The 16,713-nt window shown below is 33.0% G+C and overlaps 1 protein-coding gene across 1 annotated transcript in view; it reads left to right on the top strand.

The window, feature by feature from the left end:
• ASZ1 (ankyrin repeat, SAM and basic leucine zipper domain containing 1) overlaps positions 1-8,335 on the top strand; it is a 96,772-nt gene extending 88,437 nt beyond the window's left edge. The window contains exons 11-13 of the mRNA XM_027844995.1: positions 370-475; positions 1,628-1,741; positions 8,183-8,335. Of these exons, the coding sequence (XP_027700796.1) occupies positions 370-475; positions 1,628-1,741; positions 8,183-8,335 (373 nt within the window). The remainder of the gene's footprint in view (positions 1-369; positions 476-1,627; positions 1,742-8,182) is intronic.
• The last annotated feature ends 8,378 nt before the right edge of the window (positions 8,336-16,713 follow it).

The following is a 16,713-nucleotide window of genomic DNA, read 5'->3' as shown; positions in this document are numbered from 1 at the left end:
GCCTGGATTGTAATCTCTCCTTCCACCTCCAGCTGTTCAAATTGAACCGGTCCTTGAAAGCCCAATCAAATGTCACCTTTTTCATGAAGCCCTCTTGCCATAAGGTAATAATCTCACCCTCTCTTATTTTGTATCTTTAATAACATATTTATTGTTTTGTATTATGGTTATTTTTGCATATGTCAGTATTCCCTTATTATATGCAAGCTCCATGAAGGAAGTGATCTTACAATTTGTTATTCCCACAGAGCCCAAGGGAGTGATCTGTACGTTATGGCAGCTATAATGTATTGAATCAAATTGTTGAACTGACAAACAAATAACTTAGTTGTTCAAGTAATTCTTATTTTGTTTTCTTTTCCCTTTTAGTGGTGATGAGTTCCTCAATTTCCTGCTGAAATTAAACAAACAATGTGGTCATTTAACTACTGCAGTACAGAACATAATTAACCAGTTACCAGTAAATTCTCATAAGGTAATCAGCAAAAGATATCATTAAATGAAAGTAACTGGTCAACAGTATTTAAAATAACTTAATTATAAATGAAAAAACAGTGATTTGGTGAAATTATATAAATCCCCATAATTATATGAAATACATGCTCAATAATCTGCAAAAATTTTGTTTTGTTCCTACTAACCAACCTAAAATACCCATATGTTCCAACTTTTTAAAAGATGATTACCTAGATTAAATTTTGAACAAAGTGATTAATGAGTAAAACTACTTTTTTACCTGATTGAGAATTCAGTTGTTTAAAATATGAAGTCCAAGTGAAAGTTGAAACAAGACATTGTGTTTAGTGTTACAATCTTTCGTGAGAAATTTTGAAAAAAAGAACTACATAGAAATGATCACAATTTTAAAATAGGAAACCATTTAGTGGAAGCCTATGACAATGGATACCTTATAGTTTGTCTGCTCATTAGGTTCATCAGTTTTTGTTTATAGTTTAAAATGTCAATGCTTCTCTAGAATATTTCTGTATCATTTGTGATTCTAGTATGAGAAGCTTAGTTTTTGTTTTCATAGGATGATTTGATGAAAATGGGCATCTACATATAAATGTATTTTATATACTCATACATAATATGAACCTAGTAAATCTAAAGGCTACTTTAATTCTGTATTTAAAAGTTAATTTATTTTTCTGTACTTTAAGTTTCATTGTCACTGTTCATTAAGAATAAAACAATTGTTTTTGTGACCCTGGACTAGTAACCTAACCTCTCAGTGTTCTAGACCAATAATGTCAAACTCAAATATGTTGGATTCCTAAATGCCACGTATCAGCTTAAAAAAACAGAAATTAACATTATCTATGTTTTGTTGTATGTTTTTATTTTGTAAAACATTTTCCAGTTACATTTTAGTCTGATTCAAATAGCAGTGTTTTGCAGAGTTTGACACTAGACAGCTCTCTAAGATTAAGTTACAAAGAAGGTACTGGCCAGTATTGATAGAGTTTTCATCTGGGAATTCCCTATATCAGTGAAATCACAGGTCTAGTTCTTATCCTTACTCCTATAATATGTATTGTTTACTTTAAGAAAAGTGTTTATATGTATATAGTTGGCAGCAGTTGTTTTCCATTCTCTAAAACATACATTTTGGCCATCTTAACAGATAGTACTAGAATGGGGATCCTCCCAAAGGTTTACATCAGTTTGTGAAAATTTGGTTTGTAATGTTGAAGATCTGGGTGAAGAAGTCTGTAAACTAAAAGACTTAATTCAGAAGGTATGTATTTACATTGTAAAATGACAAATTAGATTGTCCTGAATACAAGTATGTGAGGTTTTTTTGGCTTTAAGAAGAATGGGTAGGGGGCAGGTAGGTGACACAGATGGAACTCCACCCTTGGAGTTAAAAGGACCTGAGTTCAAATCTGGCCTTAGACGCATGACACTTACTAGCTGTGTGACCCTGGGCAAGTCACTTGATTTCCTCATCAAAAAAACAAACAAAAAAAAAGAATGGGTTATATGAAATTTTGTTTCTTGGAAAACACCAAATTGAGTAAATGATAATCTATCGTTAAAGGATTTTTCCCTTAGCTCATTACTAGGATAAACTATCAATTTTTTAGTGATTATTATATAAATTTGATACACATACACATTTTAGGAGCATGTTTGTTTTATAAAGTAAAATATACCTGTATTTTATGTAGTTTAGACAAAAATAATCTAACATAATCTTTAATATAATTTTCAAAAAGTTCATTGCCCTAAAATATTTACTAGTCCACAACAACTCCAAACCATTTTACTTTATCATTTCCTAGTTTGCAATCAACCCAAATCAGTCGGTCAGAAAGCATTTATTAAATGGTTACTATGTGCCAGGCACTGTGCTAAGCACTGGAGATACAGAGTGAAGCAGAAAGACAGTCGGCCTTGAAGGAGCTTCCATTCTAATGGGGGAATTCAACCCATATAAGGAAGCTATAAAGGAGAGGTTAGAAACCAGAGGCATAGTAGAGAAAGTCGGAGTGGATTCTAGAAAGGAATGAGTCCTCGGCAACTTCCTTGGATGTAGTATTTGAGAGAATCCATCCAGTCAGAGGAAAAGGCTACGGATGAAGATACTTCTAATGTGTGAATTTCAGAGCTGCAGTAAGCATTCAGGATGGAGACGTTTCTGGAGCCTGGTCGAGAAACTCCAGAGTGCAACTTAGGGAGAAAGATAGTAATGCATAGCAATATCTCACTGAATATGTCATCTCATTCATGTGGTTACTTCCTCTTTTAGTGAAGATTTAAATCCATTCACACCATCTCATTTTTTGTGACTCTTGTTCTTGTCCTCTTGTAAATTCTCTACTGTCCACCCACTATTTAAGGAAACTTTGTCTAGATGTTTTGATATTCTATGAATAGCAAAGGCATATATAGGTTTTGGTTCACCTCATTTTCTAATCATAGATCTCTCTGAGGGGCATCCCTTATTCCACTTACTTCCATTTACCCCCAACTCCTCAACAGTAATGTTTCATCCTTCTCATCCCCACCATTTACCTCCACTTTGCCCTTTGGGTGATCCTAACCATGAATTCTTTTGAGATTGGTCTTCCATGACTGCCATACAGCATCACAGGAAGAATTTTGATGTTATAGGCCTTTGTTTCAGGGAGCAGCTTGAGGTCATTCAAAGCACTGTACAGTTTTCCAAACACAACACAGCTCTTTTTCTTCCTATTCAATTCTGGGACTAGTTCATAACCACAGTGTTGGTGTAAGATAGGAGTACTGATGGACTATGAGTTGTGTATCTGTTTACCCATCGTAGTTTAGAAAATAGTCATTCATGCACTTGTTTTTTTCTATATAATTATGTCAGATTTTTTTTGAGTGATGAATAATGTCATTTAGAAGGCTCTGCAGTTTTCTGGGGCTTGATCTCTTCATTACAATGTCCTCTAAAAACTGGAACATCTGGTGTAACTCATCATCTAGAACCTCTTTTACTTGGACTCTGAATTGTATATCATTTGTGGAAGTGGGTAGACATCTTTGAGAGAATTTATCTATTTATATACCATGTTTGGTAAACAGGTGGTCATCAAATTTACCTCTGTTGTTATTTCTTTCAAGGAATTTTATATTTAACATCAGAGCTACTCTAAAACAATTGATATGGAAATGAAGTGAATACATGATTCTATTGTGCTTATTCTTTGTTAACAATGAAAAAGGATTCAGTTTAGTAGAGCAAAATGCCACTTTATCAAGATTACTTGAAAGGAGTAACAACATATAACATGTATGAGAGACATTTTGTTGTTGGTAAAGTGGCATTTTGCTCTACCAAGTAAAATACATTTTTATAGTCAACAAATAATGAGCACAATAGAATCATATATTTACTTTGCCTTTCTGTCAGGCATATGAGTGTAAAGTTATATTCAGCTTTGGAATATTGTTTGCAAGAGCCTGCCCATTCTCTTCTCACACCATCATCAATTGGTCCTCTGAACCTTCTTACGTATTACAGAGATGGGGAATTAGGCGTATGGGTTGATAGTTACTGATATTTACTTGGTCACTCTTTATTGGTATTTAGAAGGGAGTGTTTATTTTGGGATTTTTAAAGCTTCTTTCCTATATCTGGAGAAATGATCTCATAATCTTATTTGGAGCACCTCTACCACAGATCTCTTCTTATACATTTGTTAATCTAGCTGTCCATCTTATCTTTTTTTCCCCTAGTGTCATGTCTCCTTCCTCATACTTGAAATCTGAGCCTGTTATGTTGAGTTCAAATATGATGGACACATTGTATTGCTAGTAAAGAGTTTGTTATAAAAATCCTCACAGATATTTTTAATTTTTCATCAGTTTCTTGCCCTTCTAATTTCATTCTTAAATGCATTCAAGTTGATTCTGCTATTTGGGTCTCTTAACAAGCTTCCTATAAACTTGTTTTTCCTTTGACTGTTTCTGTTTTATGAGATGACTCTGCTCATTATCTTCCACCATCCTCCATAAGATTTTACAAAGAAGTTTATATTCTACACCAGTGTTACCCATGGCTTCCATCTTTCTCTTGGCAAGAAAGTCACATTGAAGTGGGTTCTAATCTCTTTTGATGTCCTTGCTGGAGCAATTGCTTTATATCATTTAAATTTCTTTGGGAAATGGTAATATCTGTTGATTTTTATTTTTTTTTAAGTAGGTTAGGTTGGAGTTGCCTGAATTGAATACCATATTCATTTATTTTTAATTATTTTTCTAATTTTATGTTAACATTGCTGTTTGCATATAACATGGTCAGGATAGGACTGTGCATAGACAGATGATGTGAAAATGAGTCCCATATCTGTAACCAGGCGTTTCTTGTGTATTGGAATACAATTATTTTATTTTGGGGGAGGTATTATTTGATGTTCATGCACAGTGCCTACTTTATTTATGAAGACAGTATTCATGAGTAGAGGTGAGAGGCTACTGTATAGTCTCTACAAACTTCTAGCCTCTCATTTCTGTCTCCTGAACCATATTTTCTAACATAATTTTCACTATCATTCCCTATGCTCACTTTTGCATTGAAGTCACCAAGCATTAAAGTATGCGTCAGTTTAATTTAGATTGTCATATATAGTATATAGAGAGAGTTTCTCTACCTCCTCATCACCTACAAACTTTTTGCCGTAAGTTACTTCTCTTCATGATGATTTGGGGTGACGAAGTTTGTCTGTTTCATATTCATCTTGAGGACTGCAGAGTAATACAGCTATCTGTCCCATAAAATGATGCTTCTTGCTGCCTTTAGAAATATCATCAAACCAATTACACTGACTCTTTTACTTTTGTCTTTGGAGGATCACGAACTATTTTCCAAGTAGTTCTAACTTCCTCTTGTTTACATTTATAGCAGTAATCTTAATAATGGCTAGCATTTATAGAGCATTTTAAGGTCCGCAAAGGATTTTAAATATGTTATCTCACTTTATCTTCACAAAAAACCTGGAGAACTAGATGGTATTATTAGCAAGTATCTAAAAATTGATGTGATTCAGGTCCTCTTTTTTCATTAGACAAATATTTCACATTTATAGTACCAGCAGTCAATGACTATAAAAGGTTCAGAAATCATGATTCGTAGAACTCAATGTCTGCTTCACTGTCACTTTGTTATCTTCATAGCAGAAGTAGAATAGGTTCCACATGAGACTGGAGGCTACTTTGTATTTTTCTCTAATTTCTAAAATTGTACTTTAATTTGATGGGTTCCTTAGGCCAAAGAATCATCACCATGTGACCAGCCTAGTGGTAATGAGCTTCCCCAAACTTAGCTAGACCTATCCCCCAAATTAAATATTAATCTGCTCTCAAGACCATACTAAAAGCTTTCCAGCATGATAAATCCTGATAAAGCTAGCATTTCACTGACAATAGATTTTGAAAACTAAAGTTTACCTCAGTACTTCAAAAAGATTTTGGGAGTAGGACTCCAGAGGCATGGATAGTAATATCTTCTCCGTATAAGTAAATGCCAATAAATTTTGTACAAAAGAACCCTTCTCAAAAAAAAAAAAACACAAAAGACTAGTAGATCCATATGCTACAAATTCCATACAAAAACTTTACTTTCCTAGGAGGGGGGAGGCAGGGAACACCTTAAGAAAGGAAATATCTTCCAGTTATTCATGGACAGAGCTTAAGCTTGATGTCACCATAATATAGATTTATAGAACTAGTCAAGCCACTTCATGTACAGAGAAGCAAAAGAGAATTCTTTCTGGAGTTGCATTTATTTTAAAGCTATATTTTTCAAGCTTAGGGTCTAAAAGAAATTTAGAGTGATTAGTAGAACCTGTTCATGTAAACCACTAAACACCTGATTAGTAAGGTCATTTTTGAAGTATGAAATATATATATATCATAGAACTAAAACTGGAAGGGGCCTCAGAGACCATATATGTATATAACCACCATCTTTTGATTCTTAAATCTCTTTAAGTTCATGTACTCCATACTTCCTTGTCTGTAACATTGGCTTCCAGTAATGGCTATGAAAAGATCAAAATTATAGAGTCCCTAATATATTTGGCAGTAGACCCTCCAAATGAAAGATGATTTTTCCCCCCTTGGAGGATTTTGACACTTTGGAGTGAGGAGAATGTGATTACTAGATGGAAAACATTTTGAACCATTACTTAAGGAACTAAGATTCCAAAACGCAGCAATTATAATACAATCAGGGACTTTAATATTCATTTTTTAAAATTCTTAGTCTCAGAAATTTTCTGCTTCCCCTGGTTTGGTCAGAGTCCTATATTTTTTTTCATAAAGTCTGATATTAATACATTTATGTCCATGAAGTGAGCAAATATTTTGTGGATATATATGATACCATGGGGGGCAAAAATATTTAAAGTAAATTATAGAGCCAATCTCTTGGGTCATTGCCTAGAAGCATATCTGTGCCTTTCTCAAAACAAGTGGTCATGATGAGATTTTGATTTGGGGGAGTGACAAGGCTACAAGATTTGGGGACTGAAGCACTGTTCCTTTTATAGTGCAAAAGAGTAGTGAGTACTTTTTTTCAGGAAAGTATGAGTTATCAGAGATAAGTGTACAGAGGACAAAGAAAGAGGGTAGGGGAGAGTTCAAGGCTAGATGTTAACACCACATCGCTCATTTTCAAACCAACACAATGACAGGCTCTTGTCAGAAAGGGTCATTTTAAGTAATTGGTTAGTAAAAGGAATGACCATCCCAGGATTCAGTAAATGGAGCATCAGTGTCAAAAAGGAATCTGTTACTGAATGAAGCCATGTGGAAGTTAAGCTAAAGAATATAATATTAATGAGATTGGCATTGAAGTCCTTTATTCAACTGTAACTTAAAATTAATTTTGCAGACTCCTTTCCTTAAATATTTACATTGTAGATTTTAAAAGTAGTTATATCTGCTAAGTTGAAAGTATTTATAGCATCAGTCCAGCACAAGATGTTTCAAGCAAATATCACTCTATAAAAGTGCCTGGACATTTTTTATCTTTTAAAGATCTTTAATTTTATATTTTGTTTGTTAAAGTGGGATCCTCAACATGGAATTTGTTTGAAGGAGTCTGTCAAAGTTGGGCAAAATAAGTTTTTTGCAAAGAGGTGTTAAAGCAGCCATTAAAGTTTTTTAATTAAAAACAGGGTTTAAATATCTAATTTCAATAACTCTTGGATAAATTTCAGAGTACAAATTTTCAGTAGAAATATTTTATAATTGTATATTGTTCTGTATATCATTGATACTTAAAAGGAAGATGATATAGTCAGCGTTCCTAATAGGTAACTTTTTCAGGCCTCATACCAGTTTTCTAACCAATTTCAAATGAAACTTTTGATACATTTATATATGAAATTATTTGTCTCTAATATGATATTGATGCATTTTTTCATTGAAAGTCATTTAGAATGTTTTAAAAGGCATTTATCTTCATTCAAAGTCTTCCTTGATTAAGCTTTCCTAGTTATTTGTATTCACGTGGAAGAATCTATTACTATAATGCCACTTTAAGTCAAATATGAAGTAAAAAACAGCAGCACCCTTTGAAGGAAGCCTTTGGGTTAGATGAGCTGTACTCACCCTTGAGGTATTCAATATCAAATGTCTTCTTTTAAATATTTCTATATTCTAGTTCACTAATTTCTGTTTCTTTTCTCATATCAAATATTAGTTGCAAAATGACCAGAAAAATGATCCCTGTCGTGTACTGCCTATAGAAACATATTCTACCTGGAATACCAGATTTTTGAAGAGAGCAACATTTACAGTATGCGGATTTGGGTTTCTCCTTTTCATTTGCAAGCTAACTTTCCAGAAAAGCTGATGTTGAGTATTATTTTGAGCAATGTGTATAGTCACGCCTTTGGAAGAGAGTTGAGAACTACCATTTCTGTTGTTTTATACTCTCAAACACTTTGTAGAAACATTTCAGAAACAAGGTTGCTCATGTTTCTTCACAGATTTTTTTCTGTCAGATGTATAAATTTAATTTGTTAATTTTGATCAAGATGTAAACAACAGGTAATGCTGTGATTTTTTAAAAATTCATTTGAATATCTTATATGACTATTGATCACTTTAAAATAAAGTTTTACCTAGTTTATCTTTGATCTACCATATTAATGTGTGTGTTTTGTGCAGAAATGAAAAACTATGCCCATGTGGAATACATTTTTTCCCTATAATTTGGAAAATATTCTCTAAGGTGTTTATGTTGATATGTCTCAGAGAAATATAAAGTGCTTTCTGGTAGTCTATAATGTGCCTTTCCTTTGGAATTTTATATTGGTCCTTAAGATGAAATTTTCTCATTTAGAAAATTTGCAAAATATAATGGTTTTGAAGCATTCTAATCAGTGTTAACAAAAGTACCAGCCAAAGGTAACATTTTTAGAATTATGAAACAAAACATGGGAAAATATAAAGGAGTGGTAATTAAAATTAGAAAAGTAATAGCTAGGAAAATAGTTATTTTGCCAAACTGATTGTGAATGTGATTAGGTAATTTTATGATGCTTAATAAGGTTTTTTAAGGTGTTACTTTAGATTTATATTGAAAATGGATGTTAACTATTATATTTCTCTTGTCAGTTTGTTGAAAACTAATACAGTATCCATTTTGGTTTCCATCATATTCAAGGTTAGGGATGGGGAAAAGAGACATGGGCAAACAAAAAGGTAAAGAAAAGGACTAACTTAACTTTGAATATAGGAGTTAATTTTCTTTCCTGGCTGAGTGCCATGCTTACAACAGATGTGGTTGATCTGCAACTGCTTGAAAGGTAAACAAGAGAGGGGAAGAAATTGTAGCAAGTTATAAGAGTGTGAGGAGATATGATGAGTAGTGATTTCTGTCTGTCAGTTCAACAGAAACAATAGAGCCAGATTAATCATTCTATTTCTGAGAACGTGTTCAACCACGTGAAAGCAAATGATCACACCATGAATCAGTGTCTGAGATGAGATTTTAACTGTTTCTTATTTGCTGTTTAGCAAAGTGAAGCACATCTCCCTCATAAACTGAATTAAACTTGAATAGATTGGAAAATAGAATGGACTTAAGATAGAAAAACAAAATGTAGACTAAAAACAATCATCATTTGTTAATAGCAGATTGTCATAGGATTTAGAGCTGGAAGAAACCTTAGAGATCATCTCATCCAACTCCCTCATTTTTTCAGAGGAAAAATCTGATCCTCAGAGACATTAAATGACATGCCCAAGGTATCACAGTTGGCCTAGTAGCAAAGCCAAGAAAATCCAGGCTCTCTGGCTCCATGTCCATTGCTCTTTCCACTACCCCATAGTCCTATTACTCTTTTAAGGGGAAATGATTTAATCTTAATTGTACACAGATACAGGGTACAGTTTTCCAGTTGTAATAATGATAACAGGGTTAATAAAAAGCAAGTTTTCCTATTACTATGAATCATTTTCCTTTTCCAGTAGATGTATCTTATAGATAAGTATCTCATTCACTAGCTACATTCTTCTTTTGGCTCTAAAAAAGTAAACTTATATAGCACAAGCTCAATTATTACAACTATTTGAAAATTTGTGGACATTAACAAAGATCAGAATACTACTTGGAGAAATGTAAATAGTTTAGTTTATTAGGTTTCTCCTACACACACCAGTAGTGCTTGTGTTTATCATTTAAAACAAACAAAAATAAAACTGCAGTTCTGTCTTAAGGTAAGCAAGCACTGTGGTAACTTGCTTTATGAAAATGTATTCACCATGAGGGGTTTTAGATAAGGATCTCTACTTAAGATGTCTAATCTCTGTTAAAAACATTTCAGGAACATAATTATCATAAACGAGAAACATCTGTATATTTTAAGTATCAACGATAGAGTAAAATCTTACGGACACATCTAATGCTTCATTATCAGTATAGAATAGGGATTGAGCTGAATTTAATTTTCTTTTAATGTATTATTTATTCATAGGCTAAGATAAATTAATAATGTTAAGAAAACTTCAGAATAATAATGCTTCTGAAGTGGTTGTGCAGTCTTTTTCTCAAATATTTATGTTAGATAAAATAATAATTACACTTAAAGCTACTACCTCCCTTCTGGCTCTATGATTATCTGATCTGATTAAAACACTTGAGGGAAAAATCTCATTTCATTTCAAGGTATCAACAAGCCTAAAAATGACAGACTACATATCAGTTATTATCAATTTATTAGAACAGGTCTTTTTAAGCCCTAGCCAATCTAGAGTTTTTAGTGAGTTTTGTCAGCCTAGTTTAAGTTAGTTTTATGTACTTGAAAGTAGTAAAACCTAATGTCTTTGACAGTACTCAATAATATAAACTTTTAAGTCTTTTCTTATGTTATCTTTGATTACAGAAATTTTGATGTACTTTCTGAACTACCTTATCTGTGTAAGGTGGAGGAATTGTAGCGTCATACTTTGGCTTTTAATAAATGCGTCTTGATAAAAATAGTTCACCAGCCCACCAAAAATGTTACAATTCCACTATCACCAGAAATATAACTACTCGTTTATGTCCTTACTTGTCTTCTGAGCCACTTTAAAGGCTTACCTGACACACCTGTTAGCTTCCTTACTTTTTTATCACCACTGACTTACTGCCTTAATAAGTCACATCTGTTAGCAAACTAATTTTCTCAAAAACTAATAATGTCTAACCATAAACTATTTTTTTCTTTTTAAGTCTTTCCCAGTACATAAAAAGTCTTTCCTTTGACTTTCTCAAAACCCTTAATTCCTGTCATCTTCTTCTTGCATATTTTTTCCATACCTTAATCACAAATTGTTCTTTCCAGCATGCTTTGTTATGTATCTACTCCAGAGCAGCCTACTAACACAAGTCCCTGCCCTAAATGGATAGCTGGAAGGGAAAGTTGGCTGGAAGCTGGTGATATGAGGGTGAGTAGTCAATTAGAGGGCAGGATTTCCAAGTGTTAACTGTGGAGACTTTATCAAGGAAAACTGTCCAGAGGCAAAAAAAAAAAAAAAAAAAGGGCATGTCATACAGATAGGAAACTTTTAAACAAAAGAGTGCTTTAAAAAATAAGCATTGTTATGAGGGAAGTGCTTGGAAATTAAATGTATAATCTCAAAAGTTTTGCCTACATGGCCTTACAATTGTCATGTATAGAGAGGACAATCTGAAATATATTTATATAATTAATAATTGAATTACTTTATGAAATTTGGCAACATTTGTGGTTTTCCATGCCTCAGTTTTTAATCATATTTCAACCCAATAATTTTGTATAATATTTATAATTTAAATTTAATAAGAAAAATACCTCAGGAAGATAAAAGTCACAGAACTAGATAAATTATTTTGAGTATATTATTTGAGTAAATATGAGTATAAATTACTTGAGCTCCTTAACACAGAAAGACATAAAGCAGTACAAAAGTTCTGGGAAGCTCCTGTGACCTGAGGAACTGCTGTAGAGAGTTCCTAACTCCTGGACAAGGAATCAAAATTTGTATAGTCCACTTTTTGTTGAAACCAGGTTTAGTCATTAGGGGTTTCCGAAATGAACTACAACTCTAGGTATGTTGAGGAAAAGATAGCCTCAAATAACCTGTGTAACCTTACATCTCAACAAAGTGGAACTATTGAAAAGCAAATATAAAGTTGCCATATTAGCTAAAGCATAGCTTTGGGGACCTCTGAACTTGCTGATTCTGATTCCTCTACTCTTGTGTATGCAATTAATTTTAAAACTCACAATGAGAACAATTATTCTGTGAAGAGAAATGTAAATTACGGCAGAATGAAGCACAATATTTTCATGTAGTTTATATCTAAAACTAATCTAAAGAAATTCATATAATTATAGCAACTAGATGGTTTAATGGATAGAGTGTCAGGCCTGGAGGCAGGAAGACCTCAGTTCAAATCCAGCCTTAGAAACCTAATAGCTGTGTGATCCTGTACAAGTCATTTATCCTCTGTTTGCCACAGTTTTCTTATTGGTAAGATGAGGATAATGATAGCAGCTACCTTGCAGGGTTGATGTGAGAATTAAATGAGATGATATTTGTAAAGAACTTAACACACTGCCTGGCACATAGCGCTATATAGATGCTAGCTATTGTTACTATTATTAGTTTCTGCTGTTTAAGTTGAGATTATAGTCCCCATATTTATATACATATCTAAAGAACAATAAAAGGCCAAGAAATAAATATTTGATGATTTCTTATATGTGAAGTTTGGATTCAAGTATTAGTAAAGAAATGCTGATTACTAGTGATACTTCTAGTTAACTAGTGATACTAACAATATTTCTTATAGCTAATGATACTTCTTTGAATTCATAGTTTAAACAAAAATATTGTTATGTAGTATAAGTTTTACTCCAATAGAAGAAAATTATTTCTAAAATCACTTCTCCCAAGTTCCATAAAACTTTATTAATCTGGCCTCCACTTATTTGAAGGCTGGTAACTCAGAAGATACAATACTTGAAGCAAATCAACAATAGAAACAAGATTCTCAAGGGGAATATTTACCTTTTTTTAAATTTTTGTTAATATTTGTTTTTATGTTTTTATTGAATATTTTTAAACACCTATTTACATCCAAGCAAAGTAATAATAGTATTATACGGTTTAGCATCAGTTGGCTGATACACACAAAAGACTTGATAAATAACTAACTAATTTTATTTTTAAGTTTATTTTACCTCCTTCTCTCCCTGCCTCCCAACATCTGAATTTCAGGAGGTCATTCAATCTAGTATATATAAGGAGTCATTATAAAGAATATTCATTAAAGCTAATATCTATATTATCAGACAATACTTTGTTCACTGCAGCTGTTGAGTTGTTCTGTTAACTGGCACCAAGTAATAATAGCTAAGACATGTTTTAAAATTTTCAAGGTGTTATATATGTACCTATATATGCGTATGTGTGTTTGTGTGTGTCTATAAAAACATACTGAGCAGATAATACTCAGAAATCATACATAGAACCCAGGACTCAGAAGCTCCATAGCATCTGCACTCAGCTACCAAAATTCTGAAACTTTTGATAAAAGTAAATTTCAGACATCTTTTTTTTGAGATTACATCCATCATTTTAAAGATTGGTTATTTCATCATTGTGTGTAGTCTTTACAGAAATGGAATATATTCTTTCTACCTCTTAAGAGATGGACTTGAGTTGTCCTTTAATCCTAGTGCCAAGCCTGGAGATGAGGCTCTCCATGCTTATCTAGAGTTGCTAACTGTTTTTGGACAGTTCAACACAAGGTCATACTTGATGCCTTTCACAGTTGTAGTATTTACAATGCCAAATGTACATAATTAAATGTTTGGATCTAATTTAATTGGCATAGCATTTGAAAACTCAGGGTACAATTATAGCTTACATTTATACAGTTCTATACATACATCATCTCATTTGATGCTTACAACAATCCTGTCAGATATCACTACCCTCGTTTTACAGATAAAGAAATAGTAATTTGCTCCTGGTCCCACAGCTAGTAAGTGAAATTGAATCTAGGTCTTTCCTGACCAAGTATTCCTTCTATACCACCACACAGCTTCTTCTGGAGATAGAAACTGTATATTAAGCCATCAGAAGTCAAAAAGCAAGGATAGTGAACAGGTACTTCAACAAAGATTATAAATTTTTTTGTTTTGGGGGGCCAGGGGTGCTGTGCTGCTGGTAAGGTACAGTAACTAAAAGGCCTGTTTAACCCAAACACTTAATTTCTTGAGAATTTCTTAAACTTTCCACTTTGCATTTCTGTGCTTTCAACCTGTAGAAACTGCAGTTTAAAACAAGGAAGGACAGGAAGAGATACTGATTAAAATGGTATTCTAGATTTATTTAGGAACAACTTGAGATTTGTTTTAATCATTACTATAAACCTGATTACTTCAACCAGATTCTTTGCTCCATTTGGTTTCTAAGGTTTCTGTTCTCCCTTCCCCAATTTATACTTAATAAGCAAAAATTTAAAAAATAACTACTTCTTCATGGGTTTTTGCAGCTTTATACTTGGTGCTTGTCTAAAGATTGAGTAAAGATTTTATTTAAAGATCTTGTAATTTTATTTCTCCTAGTAGGTTCATCCTGCTTAACTGTATTGACACTGGTTGGTGGTCTGATTACAGACAAAAGATTTATGGTGGTTCAGTTATATTTCTAGTTTAGTCATATTAGAGGTCAATCAATACAAGTGTTCACTCGTGAGAGCCCCTGTAGGCATTGGGTCCAAACTTCTTATACAGTCTACTTGAAGCAAATGGAGGTAGTGTGAGAATAGCAACACAGTAAATAATAAGCAAAACATATTTTAAAAAGCTAATTCCATTCCAAATGCTAATTCTTATATATAGACTAATGGATAAACTGATGAAGGTGTTTAAGATGTGAAGATTTGTCATAAAATGGATTTTCAAGAGTAATTGTTAGAATCTCATGCTAAACTAATTTATATGATGTAGTCAACAGAAAAATAATGCTTTAAATAAGTTCCAGATGTCTGTTATTTTAATACCTTACTTTACATGCAAGTAAGAAAAATAATATAATCTTTTTCTATTTGATAAAGATTCCTTAGAAAATTGGGTTGACCATAAACCCTGAATTTTTCACTATGTAGTGTTGATTTAAATTTGTTGAAATCATTGTAGATAAATTATTATTTAAGTATGTTTTATAACATTTTTATTGTGTATATTTTTACACTTTTCACATAACAAGCATTTTTGTTTGGTGTTTATATTGATTTTTGCAAGGAAAAATAATTACATCCATTACAGTATTTTCAACTGCAGAGTTTGTCCAAAGCTCCACCACACCCTTCTCTGTGAAACTTTCTCACAAAACATTTTGTTTCTTTTTTGCTTACATCCTTAAACTGATAGCCCACAGACTGCTTTTGTAATAAAGTATGAACTTTCTCAAATTGTAGGGTTTGAAGTACTTAATATTACTGATAAACTCCATCAACATAATGTGAGCAATTATTCATTGTCAATTTGTCCAAATCCCACAATATCAGATTCTCAGTGTATTTTCATTATCTCATAATGCAAATTTGGATCAGTTTTTCTTAAGTAAGCAACAAGCAGCAGAGAACACAAAAGAACTGAGCTACCAAATGGAAAATAGAAAAAAGTTAAAGGGACAGAAAGTTTTTAAGAGGGAGAAAAGTACGTGGAAAAATGTCTGGTTGAATATAGTAAGGGAAAAGGTGAATAGAATTCTCTACTAAGAAAATGTGTTTGATTTTCTCCTTTTATTTTCCCTCCCAAAAGAATGAATATTAGAAATTTGTGGGTTTTTTCTTGTGATATCTCTTGAACTGAAAATGTTAATAAACTAATCTGATTTTACAGGTGGGCACAGAACTATACTTAAACAATATTCAGATCATTCAAAAGTAGATTTTCAAATAAGTAACAAATGTGTCATCTAGTACAGCATAAAATTTTTATTGGCATTTGAGATAAATGCATTACTCACCAGTGGATACGCCAAAAAAAATCTCCACCCTCTTTCCACCCCCACAGTGCTACAAATTATTATTTATTGAGCAGTAACAGAGTGCCTTGGAGTACAAAACACAGAAGTCATCATGCCTTTCTCTTAAGTGTAATGAATTTTACTTATGGTGTTAGGAACAGTAATGGTTAGCATTATGGAATGAATGAGTGAATGGAAAAGCATTTATTAAACATTTACTGTGTGCCAAGTACTGTGCTAAGCGCTGGGGATATAAATGGCAATGGAGGACAATCCTGTGCTCAAGGAGCTCACACTCTAATGGGGTTGGGGTGAAGGAAAAAGGAGGCAATAAGTGTAAAAGACTTGTGCTCCAGAGCAGATAACAAGGCCTAGGACTACTCTAAAGCGGATCAAATGACATTGCCCAGAGGCCTGAATGGTGTAGTGTCAGAGCAGATGGTGAGGCTAGGTAGTACTCTATCTTAGCAGAAGAGTTAGAGTTGATAGCTCAGAGACCATCTTATCAATACAACGTCATGCTGCTCTTCCTGCCCTGCCACCCAAAGTGTCTTGGTCTGAGGAAGGGCAAAAGGAAGACCACCTTACCTTTCACTTCAATGAGCAATCCAAAGTCATCCAGTCGTATCCTGTGCTTAAATATAATGGTTTGGGACCAAACATTACTTGAAATTCTGCAAATCAGTCCAACATTTATGAAGCATTTATTCCATATAT

This window comes from Vombatus ursinus, unplaced genomic scaffold, assembly GCF_900497805.2.
Source record: "Vombatus ursinus unplaced genomic scaffold, bare-nosed wombat genome assembly UNPS02014946.1, whole genome shotgun sequence".
NCBI lineage: Eukaryota > Metazoa > Chordata > Mammalia > Diprotodontia > Vombatidae > Vombatus > Vombatus ursinus.
The sequence above is the reverse complement of the archived record's forward strand: the minus strand, read 5'-3'. Positions and strand labels throughout refer to the sequence as shown.